Source organism: Bufo bufo, chromosome 5 (assembly GCF_905171765.1).
Source record: "Bufo bufo chromosome 5, aBufBuf1.1, whole genome shotgun sequence".
NCBI lineage: Eukaryota > Metazoa > Chordata > Amphibia > Anura > Bufonidae > Bufo > Bufo bufo.
The window spans coordinates 94471201-94490979 of NC_053393.1; the positions used below are offsets into that span (position 1 = coordinate 94471201).

The following is a 19779-nucleotide window of genomic DNA, read 5'->3' on the forward strand; positions in this document are numbered from 1 at the left end:
CTATCCACCCAGTACAAGGCTGCCTCATTTAACCACTGGTAGTCATTGCTGACTTTTTTTATTTTATTTTTATTTTATTTTTTAATACTCTTACCCATGAGCGACATCTGGTATTTCAAGGCCACTGCTCTCTCCTACTGCGGTTTTAATAAATTAGATAACGCAAATGATGACTTTATTCAAATGGACAAAAACAGGCAGATTAAAGGGCATCTGTCAGCAGTTTTGTGCCTAAGACACTGGTTGACCTGTTACATGTGCACTTGGCAGCTGAAGGCGTCTGTGTTGGTCCCATGTTCATATGTGCCCGCATTGCTGAGAAAAATGATGTTTTATGCAAATGAGCCTCTAGGAGCAACCGGGGCGTTGCCTTTACTCCTGCCACCGCCATGTCCCCTGCACTTTGATCGACAGGGCCAGCCATTATAAAAGTCATCACGCCTTCCTGCTATGTCATTCAAAGTGCAGAGGACACGGCAGTTGCAGAGCCTCTAGGTGTAATGGTAACGCCCCCGTTGCTCCTAGAGGCTCATTTGCATATAATAAAACATCATATTTCTCAGCAATGCGGGCACATATGAACATGGGACCAACACAGATGTCTTCAGCTGCCAAGTGCACATGTAACAGGTCAGCCAGTGTCATAGGTACAAAACTGCTGACAAAAGACCTTTTTAAATACACTTAAAGTGGCCAAAATATATACAGTGGCGTAAATGCCATAATAAGTGTCGCTACCCAGACCCCTCATTGAAATCACATACAGCCTGATGCTACATGGGTCAAATGCACTGAAAAGTATAAAACGTACCAGAAACACCAAGAAATAATACACTGACAATCTATCCCATCAGAAGATCCTATGATTCATGTGCCGCCCAGTGCCCCAGTCTTTCTAGCTGTGCTTATGCGACAGCCTGCTTGATGTTTGGAGCATGGCCTCCACCAGCGGAGGGTGAAGGAGGTCACTTGGAATTGTCTGGGTGGAGAACAATGCCGCTCAGTGGTCCTGGCGGTATAATAGAGCTTTATATTAAGAATAATTGCTCTTTCTCCTGACCTGTGGGCTAGCCTCCCTCTCTGTAACTGACTGGGAAGGATGCAGTACACGTTTGGCAGCGTATATTGTAGAAAATGCAGATTTCTGTGGGAATCGCTCTCCCTGAACAATGTGTGTACAGTGTCCGCTCCGTCACATGTGCCGGCCGTCCTCGCCAGCAGAAAGCCTGCACGTCTGGACCCCATCCCTTCTGTCCTTTATGGCTTTGCTGTTTGGTTTATATTTAGAGCAGGAATCTGGAATGTTTACTGCTCGAGCAGAAAAGTGAAGTTTAGTTTTATCTGCCGTGGAAGCAAGTGGACGTCAGCGCACCTCCAAAAAGTGTTCACAGGGATGTTCACTTACAAAGTGGCACCAGCTCCTGTTACTGTATTAAAAAGGGGACAGTCAGGCGGAGATACATGGTTAAAATAATCGCTGTGCGTTAGTGCCCAAAATAAAGGCCGTGATGTGTGAAGACGTGGTCTGGAAATGTGGACATATTAAACTATGGATGTGTTAGAAACCGGCGCCCATAGTCTTTGTGCTTCCTTATTCTTAAAGGGATTTTACATTTCTTTAAAATCTATGGTCTGTCCATATGGGATCAATATCAATATTAGATCAGTGGGTTTAAGCTGCCATCCCTTTGAAGGGGGCGCAACCTTCACCGTCTACCAGGCACAGCTATGTACGGTACTCTTAGTAGTCATTGTTCCCGCTATCAGTGAATGGGACTGAATTGTAACACCGAGCAGACCTGCTGCTAAAGGTGCAGACAGGCACTCCCCATTCTGCTGGCTGATTTTGGAGACTGTCAGAAAGCTGGTGGTCACGCACTCCATTAAGGCGGCCATACACATTAGTCTAAAGTTGATCAAAGGTGAAATTTAAAGGAGTTTTCCGAGACTTCAGATACTGATGGCCTATCCTGAAGATATAGGTAATCACTTCTAATCGGTGGGGGTGCCTTCTCAAACGGCTGATCGGCGGGTATGCTGCGTGTTGGACCCCCACCGACCAAATACTGATGACCTTTACAGAGGATAAAAGTCTCAGAAAACTCTTAACAATGAACAATCATTTTAGCTGACCAATGACAGAACATTATCGTTTGAAAAGAAGTTGGCTGTGTTTAGTATTTTGGCTTTTATCATGTAGAGAAGGTTAATCCAAGGCACTTACTAATGTATTGTGATTATCCATATTGTCGCCTTTGCTGGCTGGATTCGATTTTCCATCACATTATACACTGCTCGTTTCCATGGTTACGGCCACCGTGAAATCCAGCAGCGGCGGCCGTGCTTTAAAGGGTTTCTGTCACCCCACAAAACTCTTTTTTTTTTTTTTTTTGGATAGTTACATTCCTTATAGCGCGATATAGGAGAATATAATAGTCTTACTTACTTTCATGCGGCCGATTCTTTAGAAAACGAAGTTTTATAATATGTAAATCAGGGCTCTACCAGCAAGTAGGGCGTCTACTTGCTGGTAGCCGCAGCAGAAATCCGCCCCCTCGCCGTGTTGATTGACAGGGCCAGCCGTGATCTCCTCCGCCGGCCGGCCCTGTCAGTATTTCAAAAATTGCGCGCCTCTGTTCATTCGGCGCAGGCGCTCTGAGATGAGGAGGCTTGTCTCCTCTGAACTCCCTCAGTGCGCCTGCGCCGATGACATCACCGAAAGAGAAGACGTCATCGGCGCAGGCGCACTGAGGGAGTGCTGAGGAGACGAGCCTCCATCTCAGAGCGCCTGCGCCGAATGACCAGAGGCACGCGATTTTTGAAATACTGACAGGGCTGGCCGGAGGAGGAGATCCCGGCTGGCCCTGTCAATCAACACGGCGAGGGGGCGGTTTTCTGCTGCGGCTACCAGCAAGTAGATGCCCTACTTGCTGGTAGAGCCCTGATTTACATATTATAAAACTTTGTTTTCTAAAGAATCGGCCGCATGAAAGTAAGTAAGACTATTATATTCTCCTATATCGCGCTATAAGGAATATAACTATCCCAAAAAAAAAAATGAGTTTTGTGGGGTGACAGAAGCCCTTTAACAATATAGGAAAAAGCGCCGGCCTCTCTGGTGGCCGGGACCGTGGGAGCTCACATAGGCTGGAGCTTTTTTTTTTTTATATTGTGCAAGCATGGCCACCACTACTGGATTGCAGGGTGGTCGTAACTATGGAAACCAGCACTGTATAATGTGCTGGAAAAAATTTAATCCAGCTACCAAAGGAGGCAATATGGACAATCGCAATACACTAGAAAGTGTCTTGTATTAACTTTCTCTACATAATAAATGCCACTTACTGAAGTGAGACAACCCCTTTAACAGAATGAAAATTACTTGAACAGGATATGTGCTGACTATTTACAGCAAGGAATGGTGTGGTTTTTTTTTTTTGCTGTAAGCCTGCAGAATTGTGAATGCAGCTCTGGACTATAATGCAGACTGTCAGTCGTCAAAAATGCAGGAGCCATGTTCCGGTGTACTGAGATCGGGGAATCTGTTAAATTTGAAGTGATAGGCCAGGCAGGCTCTGGTCTATCACTGGTATTTTCCAATACATGCCTGCAGGTGACAGAACAGCATTATAAAAATATATATTGCAAATGGCGCAATGGAAAAAAAAGAATTGGCAATTTTTTTCCGTCACTGCACCTCCCCCAAAAAAGTAATAAAAAGTGATCAAAAAGTCATACACATCCCAAAGAGGTATCACTGAAAAGTACAGATCGCCCCGCAAAAATGCACTCAAACCGCTCCGTAGACATAAATATAAAGTTATATGGTCAGAATATGGCAATAAAAAGAAAAATATTTTCCCAAATTTTTTATTTATTTATTTTCAGTATTAAAACGCATGGAAAACTATGCAAATGTTATCGTTGTAACAAAAAACAAAACCCATAAAACTGTGGCAGAATTGCATTTTTTTCCCCATTTCCGTCCAGCTTCCCATTACATCCTATGCAGCTTGTCCTGCAAAAAACAAGCCCGTAGGTCTATGTGAACGGAAAAATAAAAAGTTGTGGCACTGGGAAGGCAGGGAGTAAAAAACGAAACCGCAAAAATGGAAAATCGCCCGGTCCTGAAGGGGTTAAGTGTAAGAATGAGCTCGGAGATAAATATATACTGTCTGAACTGTCTGGAAAGCTTCTTAAAGAGCATATTTTGATTTCAGCGCCCCTGTGAGATTATTTCTGTGTCTGGATGAGCCGCCTGGACCTTTTGATAGCCTGGAAGAGAGCAGGGTGAGGAAATGAAAATACACGTTTGTGTGTTCCATTGTTCTTCTTAGTTGTTTTTGTCTTCTTTTTTTTTTTTACCCCCCTGGCATTAGCAACAAGCTCCTCTAAGTACTTTATTTTTTTATCAGCTTTAGGCTGTGTTCACATCTGCTTTCTTATTTTGGTGGTTCGGCAATGAAAATATTTGACGCATCATGTCACAAACAGCACCTGATGTATCCCATTGACTATACCGGGGTCCCACGGGTTTCCATCATGTGGCGCTATTTTTGTGACCTCTTTGGCGTAATCTACAGCGGAGGCCTCTGACGCAGATGTGAAGGCAGCCGGAGGCTCGTTGCAAAGTTTGACCATGTGTTTGTGTATCTGTTTGTGTCCAGGCTTTTTGTGAGACTTTAGAAGAAACGAATTACAGACTTCAAAGGGATCTTGCTGAGAAGCAGAAGGAGCTTGAAGCCTTGAAAAAGCTTTTAAATGAAAAGCAGCTGCACATCCAGACGCTAGAAAGCCGGATCCAGTGAGTATAGCAAGTTTTTCAATCCCACATTTGAAAATGTTCAGGCTACTTTCTCAACTGCGCTTTTGCTGTCTGGATTTCACATCCGGCGTGGGATCTCAAAACCACAGCAAAACGCTTCTGTTATAATAATACAACCGGCTGCATTAATTCTAAACTGATGCGGTTGTATTATATCGAAAATGAAGAAAACCGGATCCGGCATTAAAACCATTGTAACTCAATGGGTTCCGGATCAGTTTTTTTTTTCATGTCCGAAAAAAACCGATCCGGCACCATTGACTTACATGGTTTTTAGTGTCTGATACGCTTCTTCCGTTTCCCATGCCCCACAAAAAGAACGCTGCATGGAAATGCAACAAACCGGAACGGTATGCATTCTGGTGCACACTGTTCCGGTTTGTTCATTTTGTCCCCATTGACAATGAATGGGGACAACTGAAGCGTTGTGCTGCGGTCTTGAGAGCCTCTGCCGGATCTCAAAACCGGACAGCACAACTCAGATGTGACAGTAGCCTTAGTTAGTTTTACATGCCGTTTTCCTCCTGTATGGAGGAATTGGAAATGAAGCAGTCTGAAAAATACATGCCCCCTGGATCTAAATATTACTTAAAGGAGTTGTTCAAGTGTTTAATAATGATGGTCTGCCTTCATGCTAGGTCACCAGTATCTGATCGGTGGTTGGCCTCTTCAAACAGCTGACTGGCGGGGTTCCTGGGTGTCAAAATCCCACCAAACACATACTGAGAACCTATCCTGAGGATAGGTCGTCAATATTAAAGGGGTTCTTCTGGAATTATTTAAAATGCCCGCCAGCAACATATCCTAGAATGTGAGCAGGACTAGTTGCCTTCACTTCCATACCTGCCTAGGAGGTAAGGGGGCAGGGCCTCGCTGCACGCTCTGGCCCTGTCAGGCTGCTCAGCCATGATGGCATATCGTAGGCAGGATCACACCATTACCATCTATAGTGAGGCCCAGCCTTCTCACCCCCCTAGACAGCACTGCAAGTCGTGGAAACCAGCCCTGCTGACATTGTAGGACAGGTCGTTGGTGGCCACTTTAAATCATTCCTAGAGAACCCTTATGAACACTCGGGAAATCCCTTTAAAAACTGGTATAATGGTGAGTCCCCAGCAACTGATCAGTAAGCAATTTCATATCAAGCCGGAAATATGAAAATGAAACTGAAAAGGTTTGGTACAGTAGCTCTCTCTGTGGTGGATCCAGCATGCGAATACATTACAAAGACCGACTGATTTAAAGGAAATGTGTCACCAAAAATGTTATATGCCAGTTACACCCAGATAGTAACAAATCTCTTTTTTTTTTTTTTTTTTTTTTTATCTGTTTTTATTTTCTGGTTGTAGTTTTTTTTTACTTTTCTTTCCTGAACATGATTATGGGAGCGGCCATCTTGCCTGAGCTGCATTTACACAGCATTAAAATTGCTTTATGGCAGCAGCCCCATGGGCCATAGACACAATGGTCAGGAGGGGACCTCACTGACTTCCATGGAGAGTTTTCTGGGCATGCTCTGTGACCTGTCAGAGGTCATTGTACAAGGAAAGATGAGCTCTGACAATCACTTACAGGTGAAACTTGAAAAATTTGAATATCGTGCAAAAGTCCAATTATTTCAGTAATGCAAATTAAAGGAATTGCATTAATGCAGCTTAAAATTATAATATTGTGAAAAGGTTCAATATTCTAGGCTCAAAGTGTCACACTCTAGTCAGCTAATTAACCCATACCCCCTGAGCAAAGGGGACCTCAAAATTGAGACTGGGGTTTCATAAGCTGTAAGCCATAATCATCCAAATTATAACAAATAAAGGCTTGAAATATCTCACTTTGCATATAATGAGTCTCATATGTTAGTTTCACCTTTTAAGTTGCATTACTGAAATAAATGAACTTTGCACGATATTCTAGTTTTTCGAGTTTCACCTGTATTGTGAGGACCCTCTCTTATCTATACACAGAGGTGATATCATTACAGGCAGGATTAGAATGAGTTAACTGCAGTAAAGTGATCTGTACAATCCAAGAAGTGGCGCCAATTATTAGACGTAGTGGCCAGTGCGAAAACTTCAGGATTTTTGGTTTTAGTTTTAAATATAAAAAGTGACATGGAAAATTAAAAATAACATAAAAAATTGTTTAAAATATGTCAAACATAAAGTGATTTAAACAGCAGATCATTTTCTGATGACACATTCCCTTTAAATTTCAATCTAATACTGAATTGCTGATATGAGGACCCAAAGCCATTAGTGGCCCAAAATAAGTAGCTACAGGATATACGAACTAGATATCCCCTTTAAATCCATCTACTGTCTTTTGTTGAATGCAAAAGTGATTTGTCTTTCTAATCTATGAAAAGCCCAAATTGTTAAATACAGTCATTTATTTGCCATACAAAAGCTGCCAATTTTTGCACAAATGTTTTATTCCACATATATATGTGAATATTTGCCTCATTCTGCTGTTCTTTTAAACAAAAAAACAGAGGGGGCAGAGTTTAGCGGAATATAGCGGGGACACCGCGTTCTCGAGAGACAGTAGGAATAAGATGTGCCTGCTGCGACCACTAGAGGGCGCTTACTGCATACTGTTTATACATTTAACTGAATAATAAAAAACGTATACGGTAAGCTTCCCCAGAATTTCAGCTCCTATTCATCATTTAACTGTGTCTATTTAGGGAATGTAGACCTTTGTATGCGAAAATAGAGCCTCAACCATTATAAAACATACATATAGAAATGAATCTACTAGGTCCATGTACCGTTAGGTTGTCTGTAGCCTGCTTGGAGCCGAAATTATTTATTTTGCGTCCGTTCTGGTTTTAATGGTAGAAATTCCATTAGTAAACATATTGAATATTTCATGGAAGTAAGAATACTTGTAGTAGAGTCTACCTAATATTGTAATATTCTATTACCTCGATTTGTCTGTCCTAAATAATTCCGCATAGAGTACATAAATCGTTTCTTCTTAGGGAATCGAGCACAGGGCCTGGTGAGGCGCGCAGACCTTCAAGAGAAGAGAGCGAGTGCAGTGGCGAGGTGGAGTCCTCCGCCATAGAAGCGGATCAGGTGGCCTCCGCAGACAATGGGTAAGATGTTTTGATGCGTAGAAACAGATCTGTTGCTGCTAAGCTGCTTTTTGTCCTGGGTCCCTGACCCTTCATAGGGAGAACTGTACAGCTAGCTCTCATAAAGGAAGAAGTGCATTATATCGCCTCTGCAGACAAGTACGTTTAAGCTACTTTCACATTAGCGGTTTTAATTCCAATATTAAGATCCGTCTTGGGGTCCATTCGCACATCCATTAAGTGTTTTGCGGATCCGCAAAACACGGACACCGGCAATTTGCGAATCGCACATCTCCGGCACTATAATAGAAAATGCCTTTTTTTGTCCGTGTTTTTCTGTCCGCGTTGTGGTGCAGAGAAAAACGGATCTGTCCTGTCCTGACACGCAATGTAAGTCAATTGGGACGGATCCGTTTTCTCTGACACAATAGAAAACGGATCCGTCCCCCATTGACTTTCAGTGGAGTTCATGACGAATCTGTCATGGCTATAGAAGACATAATACTACCACATCCGTTCATGACGGATGCAGGCGGTTGTATTATGGTAACGGAAGCGTTTTTGCAGATCCACGACTTGGTCGCAAAAAAACGCTAATATTAAAGTAGCCTTGGCAATAGAATTTATAGATCTGCACTTAGTCAAATGCATCTTGGTGTATTCACATATGTCAGATTTTTTTTTTTTTTTGAGAAATTTCTGCAACTGAAAATCTGTTCTATTCGTCGTCGTTGTGTTTTTTTTTTTTTTTTGTTTTGTTTTACAAGCTACAGACAGACATTTGTGCATTAGACTTTCCACCTATGAATGTACCCTTACAATGCCATAGATTTTTTTATGCGCTGTTTTCATGTCCCCAATAAATTAAATAAAAGACGATGCAACAGGAGGCTTCCAAATATTGCTTCACTTCTTTATTAAGTCCTTCTTTAAAGGCTATGGACACCTTATGATTTAATCACAGGAAGCAACCTGTTTAAAACGTAGCCTTTAATCTAATATCAACATAAAATAAGAAACTCCCACAGACACACATAGAAACGAACAAAAAAAAAAAAAGAAAGATATATCCTTGATGACATAAGAGATAATACTGCAATCGTCCAGTGGCACGGGTCAATGATAGACGAAGTGGACAGTCATGGATACTGATCTGTCCCTAAAGCTGACCCTAGACTTGATAGCCCTGCCTAAAGACGGAATAGCCGTCCTGATAAGGACGATCCCGTACACAGGAACCTCCTTATGATACCTGGATAGACCCTATAATCCCGGTGAGTCTCTATTAAGGGGCCTGCTCTAGGCGCACAGAAAAAAACTAAACGGATATAGATTGACAGTATGGGGAGCAATGAACCACCCACACTCATGGATGCTGCGTCTTGTGGGTGGACAGTTGCTCACACAGATATGTCATTTAAGGTACACAGACAACCACAGGTGTGATCATCTGTGAGTATGCATCATCAAGTAGGCAATATCGGTGCGTGCCCCCCACACATCAGAAATGTGTGATGTTCATACGCCGATAATCGCCGTTCACATTTGTACAAGCAAGTGTATAGTTGAGATGTGTATACACTCTAGGCACCAGGACCACTGCCTGTAGTGGCATGCAATCATGTGCCAGTGTCCCAACGCGTTTCACCCTAATTGATTTTCGGGTTCCTCAGGGGACATATATAAGTACAATGCTATTTTTGGCATCAATAAGAGGTAACGGAGCAGTCAGCAGAGTCCTCAATTATGATGACACGATTAGACCAGATCATTTACTGGTCTCATTAAGTTCAGTTAGTAGATAGCTATTAAGCGGTCAGATACAAGGACCATATTAGAGGACCATGGGGACATTACATGAGTAAATCACTTGCCTTAGTGTGTATAGAGCATGAGTTGCAGATTACCACACAGATATACAGGCTCATGCAAGTATAGTTCCCACATAGGTAAACAGAGTAACGACCTATAGAGGCGGCCACATATGTGTGATAACATGTATGAAAAGCATGGCAAACAAGTAACCAGATACTACTTGCGTGTCCGGATGCAGTCTAATAGGCCCCAGGCTGTCTATGGAGTTAGTAAGTTCTCTGTCACTCCAACCATAGCCCGTGTATACACTGTTTAGGGCAGAAGAAATCATAGTTAATAGCCAGATAAGGCCATGCACACCAACCTTTAGTAAGTAGGAAGAGAAGCCCTCCGTGGAACTCACAGGTAACGGTGCCTCACTGGTCCTGCGTGTGAGGTCGCCATGCAGGGAAGCCTGTCTGGTTTAAATAGCCCGCGCTTAGTGAGTAATGTTGGGGGTGAGCCTATGACTCAATCACGCCTCTAGTGGGCGTGTCTGTCATACTGAGTGGCTGAGGCCACCCCCACATCTGCTATGTATTATGTGCCGATGCCGCCCCGTTACACCCACAGGGGGTGTACCCTACTGCTATGGGCGGACCTAATCCTACTCGTGTCCTACAATGTGCAGCCGGCATCCCAGACGTCGCTAATGACGTCACTGGCGGCACCCGGTCACATGGCCCAGCAGACGTTGCGTCATCAGCATAGTGTCAGGACGCTGCCTGATGACGTTGCCAGTCACCTCCGATCACGTGGCTCGGCAAGTACAGTTTAAAGCAATCAAATGCTTGTGATACACAGATCATGTTGTGATCAAAATCGGGTCCAGTGAGATGGATAAAACATCATCATTATGATACAATTGTGAGGACCCAATGTGAATACCTGGGCCATGATTCAGGGTAAAAGACAATTTGTGCAGTATAGATGCACAGTCCATGAACCGGTTTAATATACATGAATAGAATGGGGACAATACATGCCACTACAGGCAGTGGTCCTGGTGCCTAGAGTGTATACACATCTCAACTATACACTTGCTTGTACAAATGTGAACGGCGATTATCGGCGTATGAACATCACACATTTCTGATGTGTGGGGGGCACGCACCGATATTGCCTACTTGATGATGCATACTCACAGATGATCACACCTGTGGTTGTCTGTGTACCTTAAATGACATATCTGTGTGAGCAACTGTCCACCCACAAGACGCAGCATCCATGAGTGTGGGTGGTTCATTGCTCCCCATACTGTCAATCTATATCCGTTTAGTTTTTTTCTGTGCGCCTAGAGCAGGCCCCTTAATAGAGACTCACCGGGATTATAGGGTCTATCCAGGTATCATAAGGAGGTTCCTGTGTACGGGATCGTCCTTATCAGGACGGCTATTCCGTCTTTAGGCAGGGCTATCAAGTCTAGGGTCAGCTTTAGGGACAGATCAGTATCCATGACTGTCCACTTCGTCTATCATTGACCCGTGCCACTGGACGATTGCAGTATTATCTCTTATGTCATCAAGGATATATCTTTCTTTTTTTTTGTTCGTTTCTATGTGTGTCTGTGGGAGTTTCTTATTTTATGTTGATATTAGATTAAAGGCTACGTTTTAAACAGGTTGCTTCCTGTGATTAATTTATTACATATACACCACCTGTGGTTATCACTCCCTCTGACGGGATATCGTCTTAGCTGTGAAGATATGGACACCTTATGAGCAATTTACTCATCTTGGGCTAATTCTTTTTTCAATTGGCTGTTATTAAAAAAAACGAGATCAGAGATAAGGCTTCACATGAGAGGTCAGCTGACAGAACTAAGGAGGGACAGTCTAATAAACTGCATGTATCACAAAACCTGCTGACAATATTTAATAAAGACCAATTGAAAAAAAGATTTTTAGCCCAAAATGAGTAAATTGCCACCAAGGTGTCCATAGCCTTTAAAGGGGTTATCCAACCCCTAAAATGCCTCCCCATACGCCCGGGCCCCTCACACAGATTGTACTTGCCTGGCTCCCCAGCACCCTTGTCGCTTCTGACGCCCACACGGCTGTGAGGGGCCCGGGCATATGGGGGGGGGGGGCGGCATCTTAATAAAGAAGTGAAGAAATATTTCAAAACGTCCTGTTACATTTTCAATGGATTGTATGGACATTTCTAGCCCAAAATTAGTAGAATGCAATCCTAAAAATTCCTCAAAGGTGTCCATAGCCTTTAAATATCCCACATAACAACAAAGTTATAAATTCCACATTGGAAAAATTCTGAATGTGAATAGAGTACAAAGGTGCTATACAGGTGCCAATTTTAAAGACTGGTATTCCACAGGAAGGCACAATGGAGGTGAATTCGAGCATGATCGCACACAGATACTTTTCTGAGTCCACCATCTTGAGGAAGCGGTTGGATCCCAAAACTTTGCATCTGCATGTGGTCAAGCTTGATTCACATCCATCATGTTTACTTATGGATCAGCTGTCTTGAAAATGGGCACTTGTCTTGCACCTTTGGACTAATTCTATTCACATTCGGAATTTTTCTGATGGGGAATTTATGACTTCATGTGGGATATTTAAAGGCTGTGGACACCTTGGAGGAATTTTTTATGATTGCTTTCACTTTTTGACTTTTTCCTATGCAGATTTTTATACCCCCTGCTCATGTTACATGGACACCATTATATACATTCCAGGCATAGCGATCCTATAAATCTCTGGAGCCACATGTACCTCCAGGGATATTAGTTAGGGCTGATTAGTATCACCAGAATGTAAGTTCTGTATCGTTCATGTTGGGCAATGACCACCTTCTCTTGTCCAAGGACCTCTTTCCCAGATTGAACCATTCCCAAGGGAGGGTCACGATAAAACTTAGAGGTTTTACCATCTGTTACATTAATGGCATATGTAAAGTATATGCCATTAATAACTGATAGGTGGTGGCTCCACCTCCAGGACTCCCATCTGGGGTCCCCTTCTCCTAATTTCGCACTCCAGAAAGTGTCTCTCTCGCTATTGTGCGTTATGTGAGTTGCTGAGACAGGCTAGTGTTTCAGTAGTGCCATAAACTTTCAAGGAGATAGCGGTGAATGGAGAGATGGCTGTGCTTACACAGTGCACTCTTCATTCACCGATATGGGACTTACGAAAATAGCCAAGCTTGTGCACATTTTTGGAACTCCCATAGCGATGAAAGGAGAGGACGCCGTGTATGCGTGATGCACTGTCCTTCACTTCTGGTCCCGTTCTATATATAGGTGTTGGTCCCAGAGTTGGGACTTGCACCTATCTGACATTGATGGCCTATCCTAGCGATATGCCATCAGTGTCCCAGATGGGCCAATACCTTTTAATGTTTAAAGGACATAGCTAAATTCCCTATGAAGTGCTCCGCCGTATGATTGTGATGAATTCTTGAAACCTTTGGATGCCGACAAGTTCTGTTGGTATGTATCTAACCCATGACCTCTTCTGTCACCCTGGTTTTCAGCTCCTTTAAAGAGAACCATGAGATCTGCTGGAATGAGTCCCTGCCGGAGATTGAAGTAGCAGAGGTGGCAGACCCCGATGAAGAAGTCTGATGTGCCTGAGTTTTGTGGACCCTTACATACCTGGGCCTTTATCGGGGACCCACACAAATAGTTTACACAATCAAGTTCTAGAGAAGGATGTGCGGTCCTTGCTGCTAATTGACCAGTCTGGTGGAGACGGCTGACCTACCTAAGGATCTAATAGGCCGGAGTCTTAGAACTGAGGCCCATCTGACAACTCGCGTACTCTCCATATACCAGTAATGGCCTAGCTGTATCTGATTGCAGCACTGTCTCAAGCACTTTTGTAGAAATTGTCACTATTCTCACCAGTGTCACAAGGGCATGTTCCGCTTTGCCAAGACTTGATTTCTGTATTTTTGTACACCCGTGAAGCAATTGTTCAGTGCCGTGGACGTTGCCAACAGTTTATTTTTATCAAAAGCAGCTCAGAAGAAAAAGCCGCAAATAACCGAACCTGACCATAGGATGTATTATTAGAGTGATTCATAGGAGACGCACCTGGCGCCCGGCAATTCTCTGTCATAGCGATTGCCTAAACCCAGTGCGTGTGCCGCTGTCTGAATAAAGCAGAGTCTCTGCACAGACATGACGGGTAAGACCGGCACCATACGGTTTGTCAGCACAATCGCAACCCTGCATATCTCCAAATAACGCCTGCTTTTATTTAAAGACGGAGCTGTGTGAATTTCCAATATTTTAAAGACTCAATCCAAGACTAGATGTACCAAATGCAAAAGTAATGTATTTATACAGTGAGAGAACCTGACTGGTCATGTATATTTTACGCCGTGGGCAGAGGGGAGCGAAATGTATTTTTTTTTTTTTGTTTTTTTTTCTTTAATTTTGCACTCGTAGAAGATGGGGGATATATGTATAATCTCATCAAACACCATAGGCAGCCGATTTTATATTGGGGTAAAGTAGTTGCTCCCACTATTTAAATCAACGCGCACCATAGTTAGCTGGTCTTTTATGGTGTAATTGCAGCGTCTGCTGCGCTCGTGTATATGTGTGTTCATATGATATATAATCATTTATCCTTCTTCTGGTTTAAAGGGGTTTTTCCGGGGGGGAGGGGAATTATACATATAAAAAAAAATCATCTATGGGGGGTGTCAAAATAACAAAAAAAAAAGCTAGTCACGATCCCTTCACCGCCCCTGTTCCAAGAGCAGTGAGGGGTTATTCAGGTGTGTATAACTTTCTTTTTTTTTTTATACTTTATTCTGACCTTACTGAGACATAATATAAAATTATATATATAATTTATTTACCGGGCACCTCTTTAAAGGGCTTTTAGTTATGGATAGCCTATCCTCAGGATAGGTCCTCAATATCAGATCTGTGGGAATCAAGGATCCCCACCGATCCGCTGTTTCGGGCCAGCCCCGGGGATGGTATTGTAAGCACAAGGTTCGGTCCACTGTGCAGCGGCCATGCCGGGGTACTGGAGCTCGGCTCTGATTCAAGTGGATGGGAACTGAGCTGCAAACTCTACAGTAGACAGATCCTTCCATCCACTGTATAGTTTCCAGCATCAGCGGGCACCCAGAACATCTGATCGGTGTGTGGGTGCTAGGCGTTGGGCCCCCACCAATCTGTTATTGATGATCTATCCTGTCATTCAGCTTTATTTTTGCCTATCCTGTGGATAGGTCGTCAATATCAAAGGAAACCCCTTTAACTACTATAGTATAAGAATAGGCAATATCGTCAATGTTTAATCGGAGAGGGTTTAGCCTTCCAGGCTGCGGCACTCTGCTTCGTGCTGTGGCTCCTTTGTCTGGTTGGGAGGCGGAGGTCCCAGTAATTGAATCTCCACCGGTCAGACATTGATAGCACACCCTTGAAGGAATTGTTCTCATTATATCCTTATGCTTCCATACCATATGTGTATTAAAGCAGGTACAGGGGACATTCGAGGACAGGGAGGACTATTAGGGACTATTTTTTTTGGCAGATTTTAGGACAAGTAAGTAAAACGTACTGAGAGTTTATTTTTATTTTTTCGATCCAAAAAGGGCGAAAAAACTCCATCTCTTTCCCTCCACTGTCACCTGGACCTGTTTTTAGCACAAGCCTTAAAACTCCTAGTCATCTCCCATCTTTTACTTTGCCAGTAAACACTTCATAAATGATCACAGTGTAATTATTAACAGTAGTATGCTTCTAAATGGTTAAATGCTGCATTTCAGATGTTGGCTCTGTTATCCATTCAGCTTCATTTTTATCCATTCATTATTCATTAAAAATCTTTGTACAACTGGAAATGACGATTTTACTTAGCATCGAGTCTGAATGTCTGGATTACAGCTGGATTCTTTGCTGACCAATATTGCTCTCGCATTCATCCAAGGCTTTTAAAGGGGTTCTCTGTTTTTTTCTATATTGATAACCTATCCTCAGGATAGGTCATCAATATCAGATAGGGGGGGGATGTCCAGATCCCGGCACTTCCGCTGCTCAGCGGTTTGAAGAGAACGCAGTGCTCATACGAGCGCTGTGTTCCCCGCACGGTTTAACTGCTCGCAACGGTGAGCAGTGTCATTACAACTACGCCGTCCCCATTCACTTCAATGAGATTGCTCATCCGATCGGATATTGATGACCTGTATAAAAAAAAAAGGAAAAAGACAACCCCCTTTAAATCATAAACGCGGAAAAATCTACGCCCTTTCCTAAGGGGTCCTGCACATATGAATTTGACATTTTCACCTGTAAAAACAATAACCACCAGAATAAGCGCTGGCGTTTTTTATTTTGGCTTCGTGCAATTTTTGCAGGTGCATTTCTGGTGCAAAGGAAAACCTGGCTTAGTTGCCCCCAACAACGAATCAGATTTCATTTTTCAGAGCTCATTTGGAAAATAAAAGAATCAATCTGATTGGTTGCTAGGGGGCAACAAAGTCAATTTTCATTTGCACTAGTTTTGATAACTCTCTCCCTATGAGGGGCATTTACCCCACTAAGGGATCAAGACCGACATATGTGAGTGCCAGTCTTGATAAATGTCCCTCGTGGTTTTTCATGTTTTTTTTGTTGTTGTTTTTCCCCTATAGAGAAGGTTTGTCAAACACCTGGAAAAATGCCAAATGCGTATTTGAAAAGAACCAAGAAAGACCAAAAATGCCAACTAATGTACAAAAACGCCAGTAGCAAAAAAACCGCCTGTGTGTCCGTTGTTTCATATTTCCCAGAGACGGTCAGCTGACATCTGAAGCTGGTGTTTCTGCAGCAAAAAATGCAACAGTGCAGAAAAGCGGAAGGGGACAAACTACATGCGGAAGCACCTGCATCTCCCCATCGCTCGGATCAAAACATCCGGCGACGGGGGCAGCAGCCAGTACCAGACCGCGGTGGCCGGGGAGCAGGTAGGTATAATCCATACAAGGGGTCCTGGCATTGGGGAAGAAGGATATTGGATAATCCTTTTAACTAGATAGCTGCTGGCTGTATGCTCCCTCAGCTCCAAGCTGTTCCTCATGACCCCACACCCTCATACGTATCTGCCCTGAGAACAACGCATCAGGCATATTGACATCCAACATGCCCGACCCTTCTTTTCCAATATATATGCCCTTGGGGAAGGGTCGAGATCACAGCCCTCACCCTCCATCAAGTGGTCCTGCTAAACCATCTAATGTGTATGGGCACCTTAAGGCTAGGTCTACACGACCAATGTCACGCGACAATTTTTATAATGGCAGTCTATGGTGTCGCACTGCAACATGCTGCGACTGAGACGCCACAGTCGCAGAAAATCCATTCGAGATGGATTTTTCTGCGAGCGTCGCAGCATGTTGCAGTGCGACACCATAGACTGCCATTATAAAAATTGTCGCGCGACATTGCTACAACAAAATGTTGCACGACAAATGTTGCAGTGTAGTTGTGCCCTATCTGTTGTGTGACAAATGTCGTCGTATAGACCAGCCACATCCCGATGTGTATCATGTCCCGGGCAGGTCTATGGAGACATGCTATGACGGTTCTTACCACTTGGCCTCGCTGTCCTTTCCAGCTCTAAGTGCACTGTTGGTGCCTCGACTCTGTTTTCATCAGTAAATTGGATAACGTTTCGGATAGGATTTCATTGGAACTTTTAAACCCCTAGTGTCAGAATAAAAGGCAGTAGATCCTCTAGGAGGAATGTGGCACCGAGGGGCGGCTCAGCAGCTCACATCTCAACGCTCTGATTTTATTACCATCTGGGAAATTGTTTTATGCTGTTAGCCAAGGGCAGCACAGGTTCCCGCGTCTGGAAAGAATGGAATATGCGCCGAATTCCCCCGGTGTTAAATTAATGCTCTCTGGAGAGCTGCAGATTAAAAGGCAGCAAAGTGCAGGAAAACTCATTAAAAAGTTTGGATGTAGGAGAACTCGCAAACTGTGCACATTCAGATGTGCAGTACATTTACATACCGCTGTACAATGGTGGCATGAAAGTGCGGCTCTCTGCCGTCCTCCTAGCATTTCTCTGACTCCTTTCATATCAGCGGACAGAGCTTTAGTCCATTCGCAGGCGGCTGTGCGCCTCACATGTCCCCTACCGGGATAATAGTTTTCATTCCATTTATTGAGGTTGACATTTAGAGTGACTGTGTGTAGATCCGTAATCCAGAGTCAGTGGGACCTGATGGATACCAATGCTCTGCTTTAGTGAAGATGGCCTCATTCAGACGGGTGCAATTTAGGGTCTGTGTGCTCTGTCTTTGCGAAGGCCTTAACGTGGACACGTTACGGCTATTAACCCTGCAGGTCTAAGCATCTGGACCGACAGTAGCATAGAACCCTAAGATGCGGTCTGGATCATTAGACCTACAGTCGGGCCAGGATTTGTGACAGTAATATGGACTCTAAGGCCTCTTTCACACGGGCGAAATGCATGAGGTGAACGTGTTGCACCCGCACTGAATTCGGACTTATTCATTTCTATGGGGCTGTGCACATGAGCGGTGATTTTCACGCATCACTTGTGCGTTGTGTGAAAATCGCAGCATGTTCTATTTTGTGCGTTTTTCACGCAACGCAGGCCTCATAGAAGTGAATGGGGCTGCGTGAAAATCGCAAGCATCCGCAAACAAGTGCGGATGCGGTGCGATTTTTCACGCATTGTTGCTAGGAGACGATCGGATGGGGTCCCGATCTTTATTATTTTCCCTTATAACATGGTTATAAGGGAAAATAATAGCATTCTTAATACAGAATGCTTAGTAAAATAGGGATGGAGGGGTTAAAAAAAAAAATATTTAACTCGCCTCATCCACTTGTTCACGCAGCCCAACTTCTTTCTTCTTCTTTGTTGATCAGGAGGAAAAGGACCTGTGGTGATGTCACTGCGCCCATCACATGGTCTGTCACATGATCCATCACCATTGTGATGGATCATGTGACTGACCATGTGATGAGCGCAGTGACGTCACCACAGGTCCTTTTCCTCGAAGAAGAAAGAAGAGAATCCGGGCTGCGCGAACAAGTGGATTAAGGTGAGTTAAAAAAAATTATTTTATTGTTTAACCCCTCCAGCCCTATTTTACTAAGCATTCTGTATTAAGAATGCTATAACAGTCGGCATGCTGCGGATTTCTAAATCCGTCCTGCAGGTGAATTTCCACACAAATGATACATGAGAATAGTACTTTGCTGCTACTGTATTACCCTGCAGTTTTTCCGTGTGGGAAAAATGAACATAATCCGCAACATGTGCAGGTACCCTAATACATGTCCACGGCCATCCAAATGAGGCCCAAGAGTAGAGGACCTTCAGGAAGAAATTCTAAAACTGCATGGTATCTCTGTGTTCACACTAGTCTTGCAGCTTCCATTTATAATGGTGGGATATGCTTTGAGAAAAGCTACAACGTATCCTGACGGATCCCACATTTGGACTTCTTAAGAGCTCTGTCAAGGTTCTGGTTATTTTTAACTGCTGCTCCATCTGAAAAATATTGGAACTCGTGACTGAAAGAACATCACACAATGCCGACAGGTTAGCAGCGCCACACCTTTTCACAGGTTGTGTGTGGTGCTGGAGCTTGGTCCTGTTCACTTCAATAACGCTGAGCTGCAATACCACATGCTGCCTATGGAGAGATGTGGTGCTGTTTCTTAGAAATTCACCATGTTCTCATCCTGGACAACCCCTTTATAAGGGCTTATGCACACACTTATTTTTTGTCCATTCCTTTTTTTTTTTTGCAGCCTATATGCGAGACCATCCAAAAAAAAACGGAAATGACTCTGCGCACCTTCTGTATCCGTATGTCCGCTAGTCCGTTCAGCAAAAAAATAGAACATGTCCTATTGTCCGTTTTGTGGACAAGGACAGGCTTTGTGACAATGGATCCGCAAAAACAAAACGGATGTCACACAGATGTCATCAGTTTTTTTTGCGAATCTGTGTAATGGCAAAATACATATGGTCATGTGCATGAGCCCTAAGGGTTGCCCAACCTTGGAGCC

At 43.6% G+C, this 19779-nt stretch overlaps 1 protein-coding gene across 1 annotated transcript in view; it reads left to right on the plus strand.

Moving 5' to 3' along the window:
• SNX16 (sorting nexin 16) overlaps positions 1–16266 on the plus strand; it is a 32985-nt gene extending 16719 nt beyond the window's left edge. The window contains exons 5-8 of the mRNA XM_040432536.1: positions 4221–4290; positions 4668–4804; positions 7809–7925; positions 13254–16266. Coding sequence (XP_040288470.1) covers positions 4221–4290; positions 4668–4804; positions 7809–7925; positions 13254–13344 — 415 coding nt within the window. The 3' untranslated portion in view covers positions 13345–16266. The remainder of the gene's footprint in view (positions 1–4220; positions 4291–4667; positions 4805–7808; positions 7926–13253) is intronic.
• The last annotated feature ends 3513 nt before the right edge of the window (positions 16267–19779 follow it).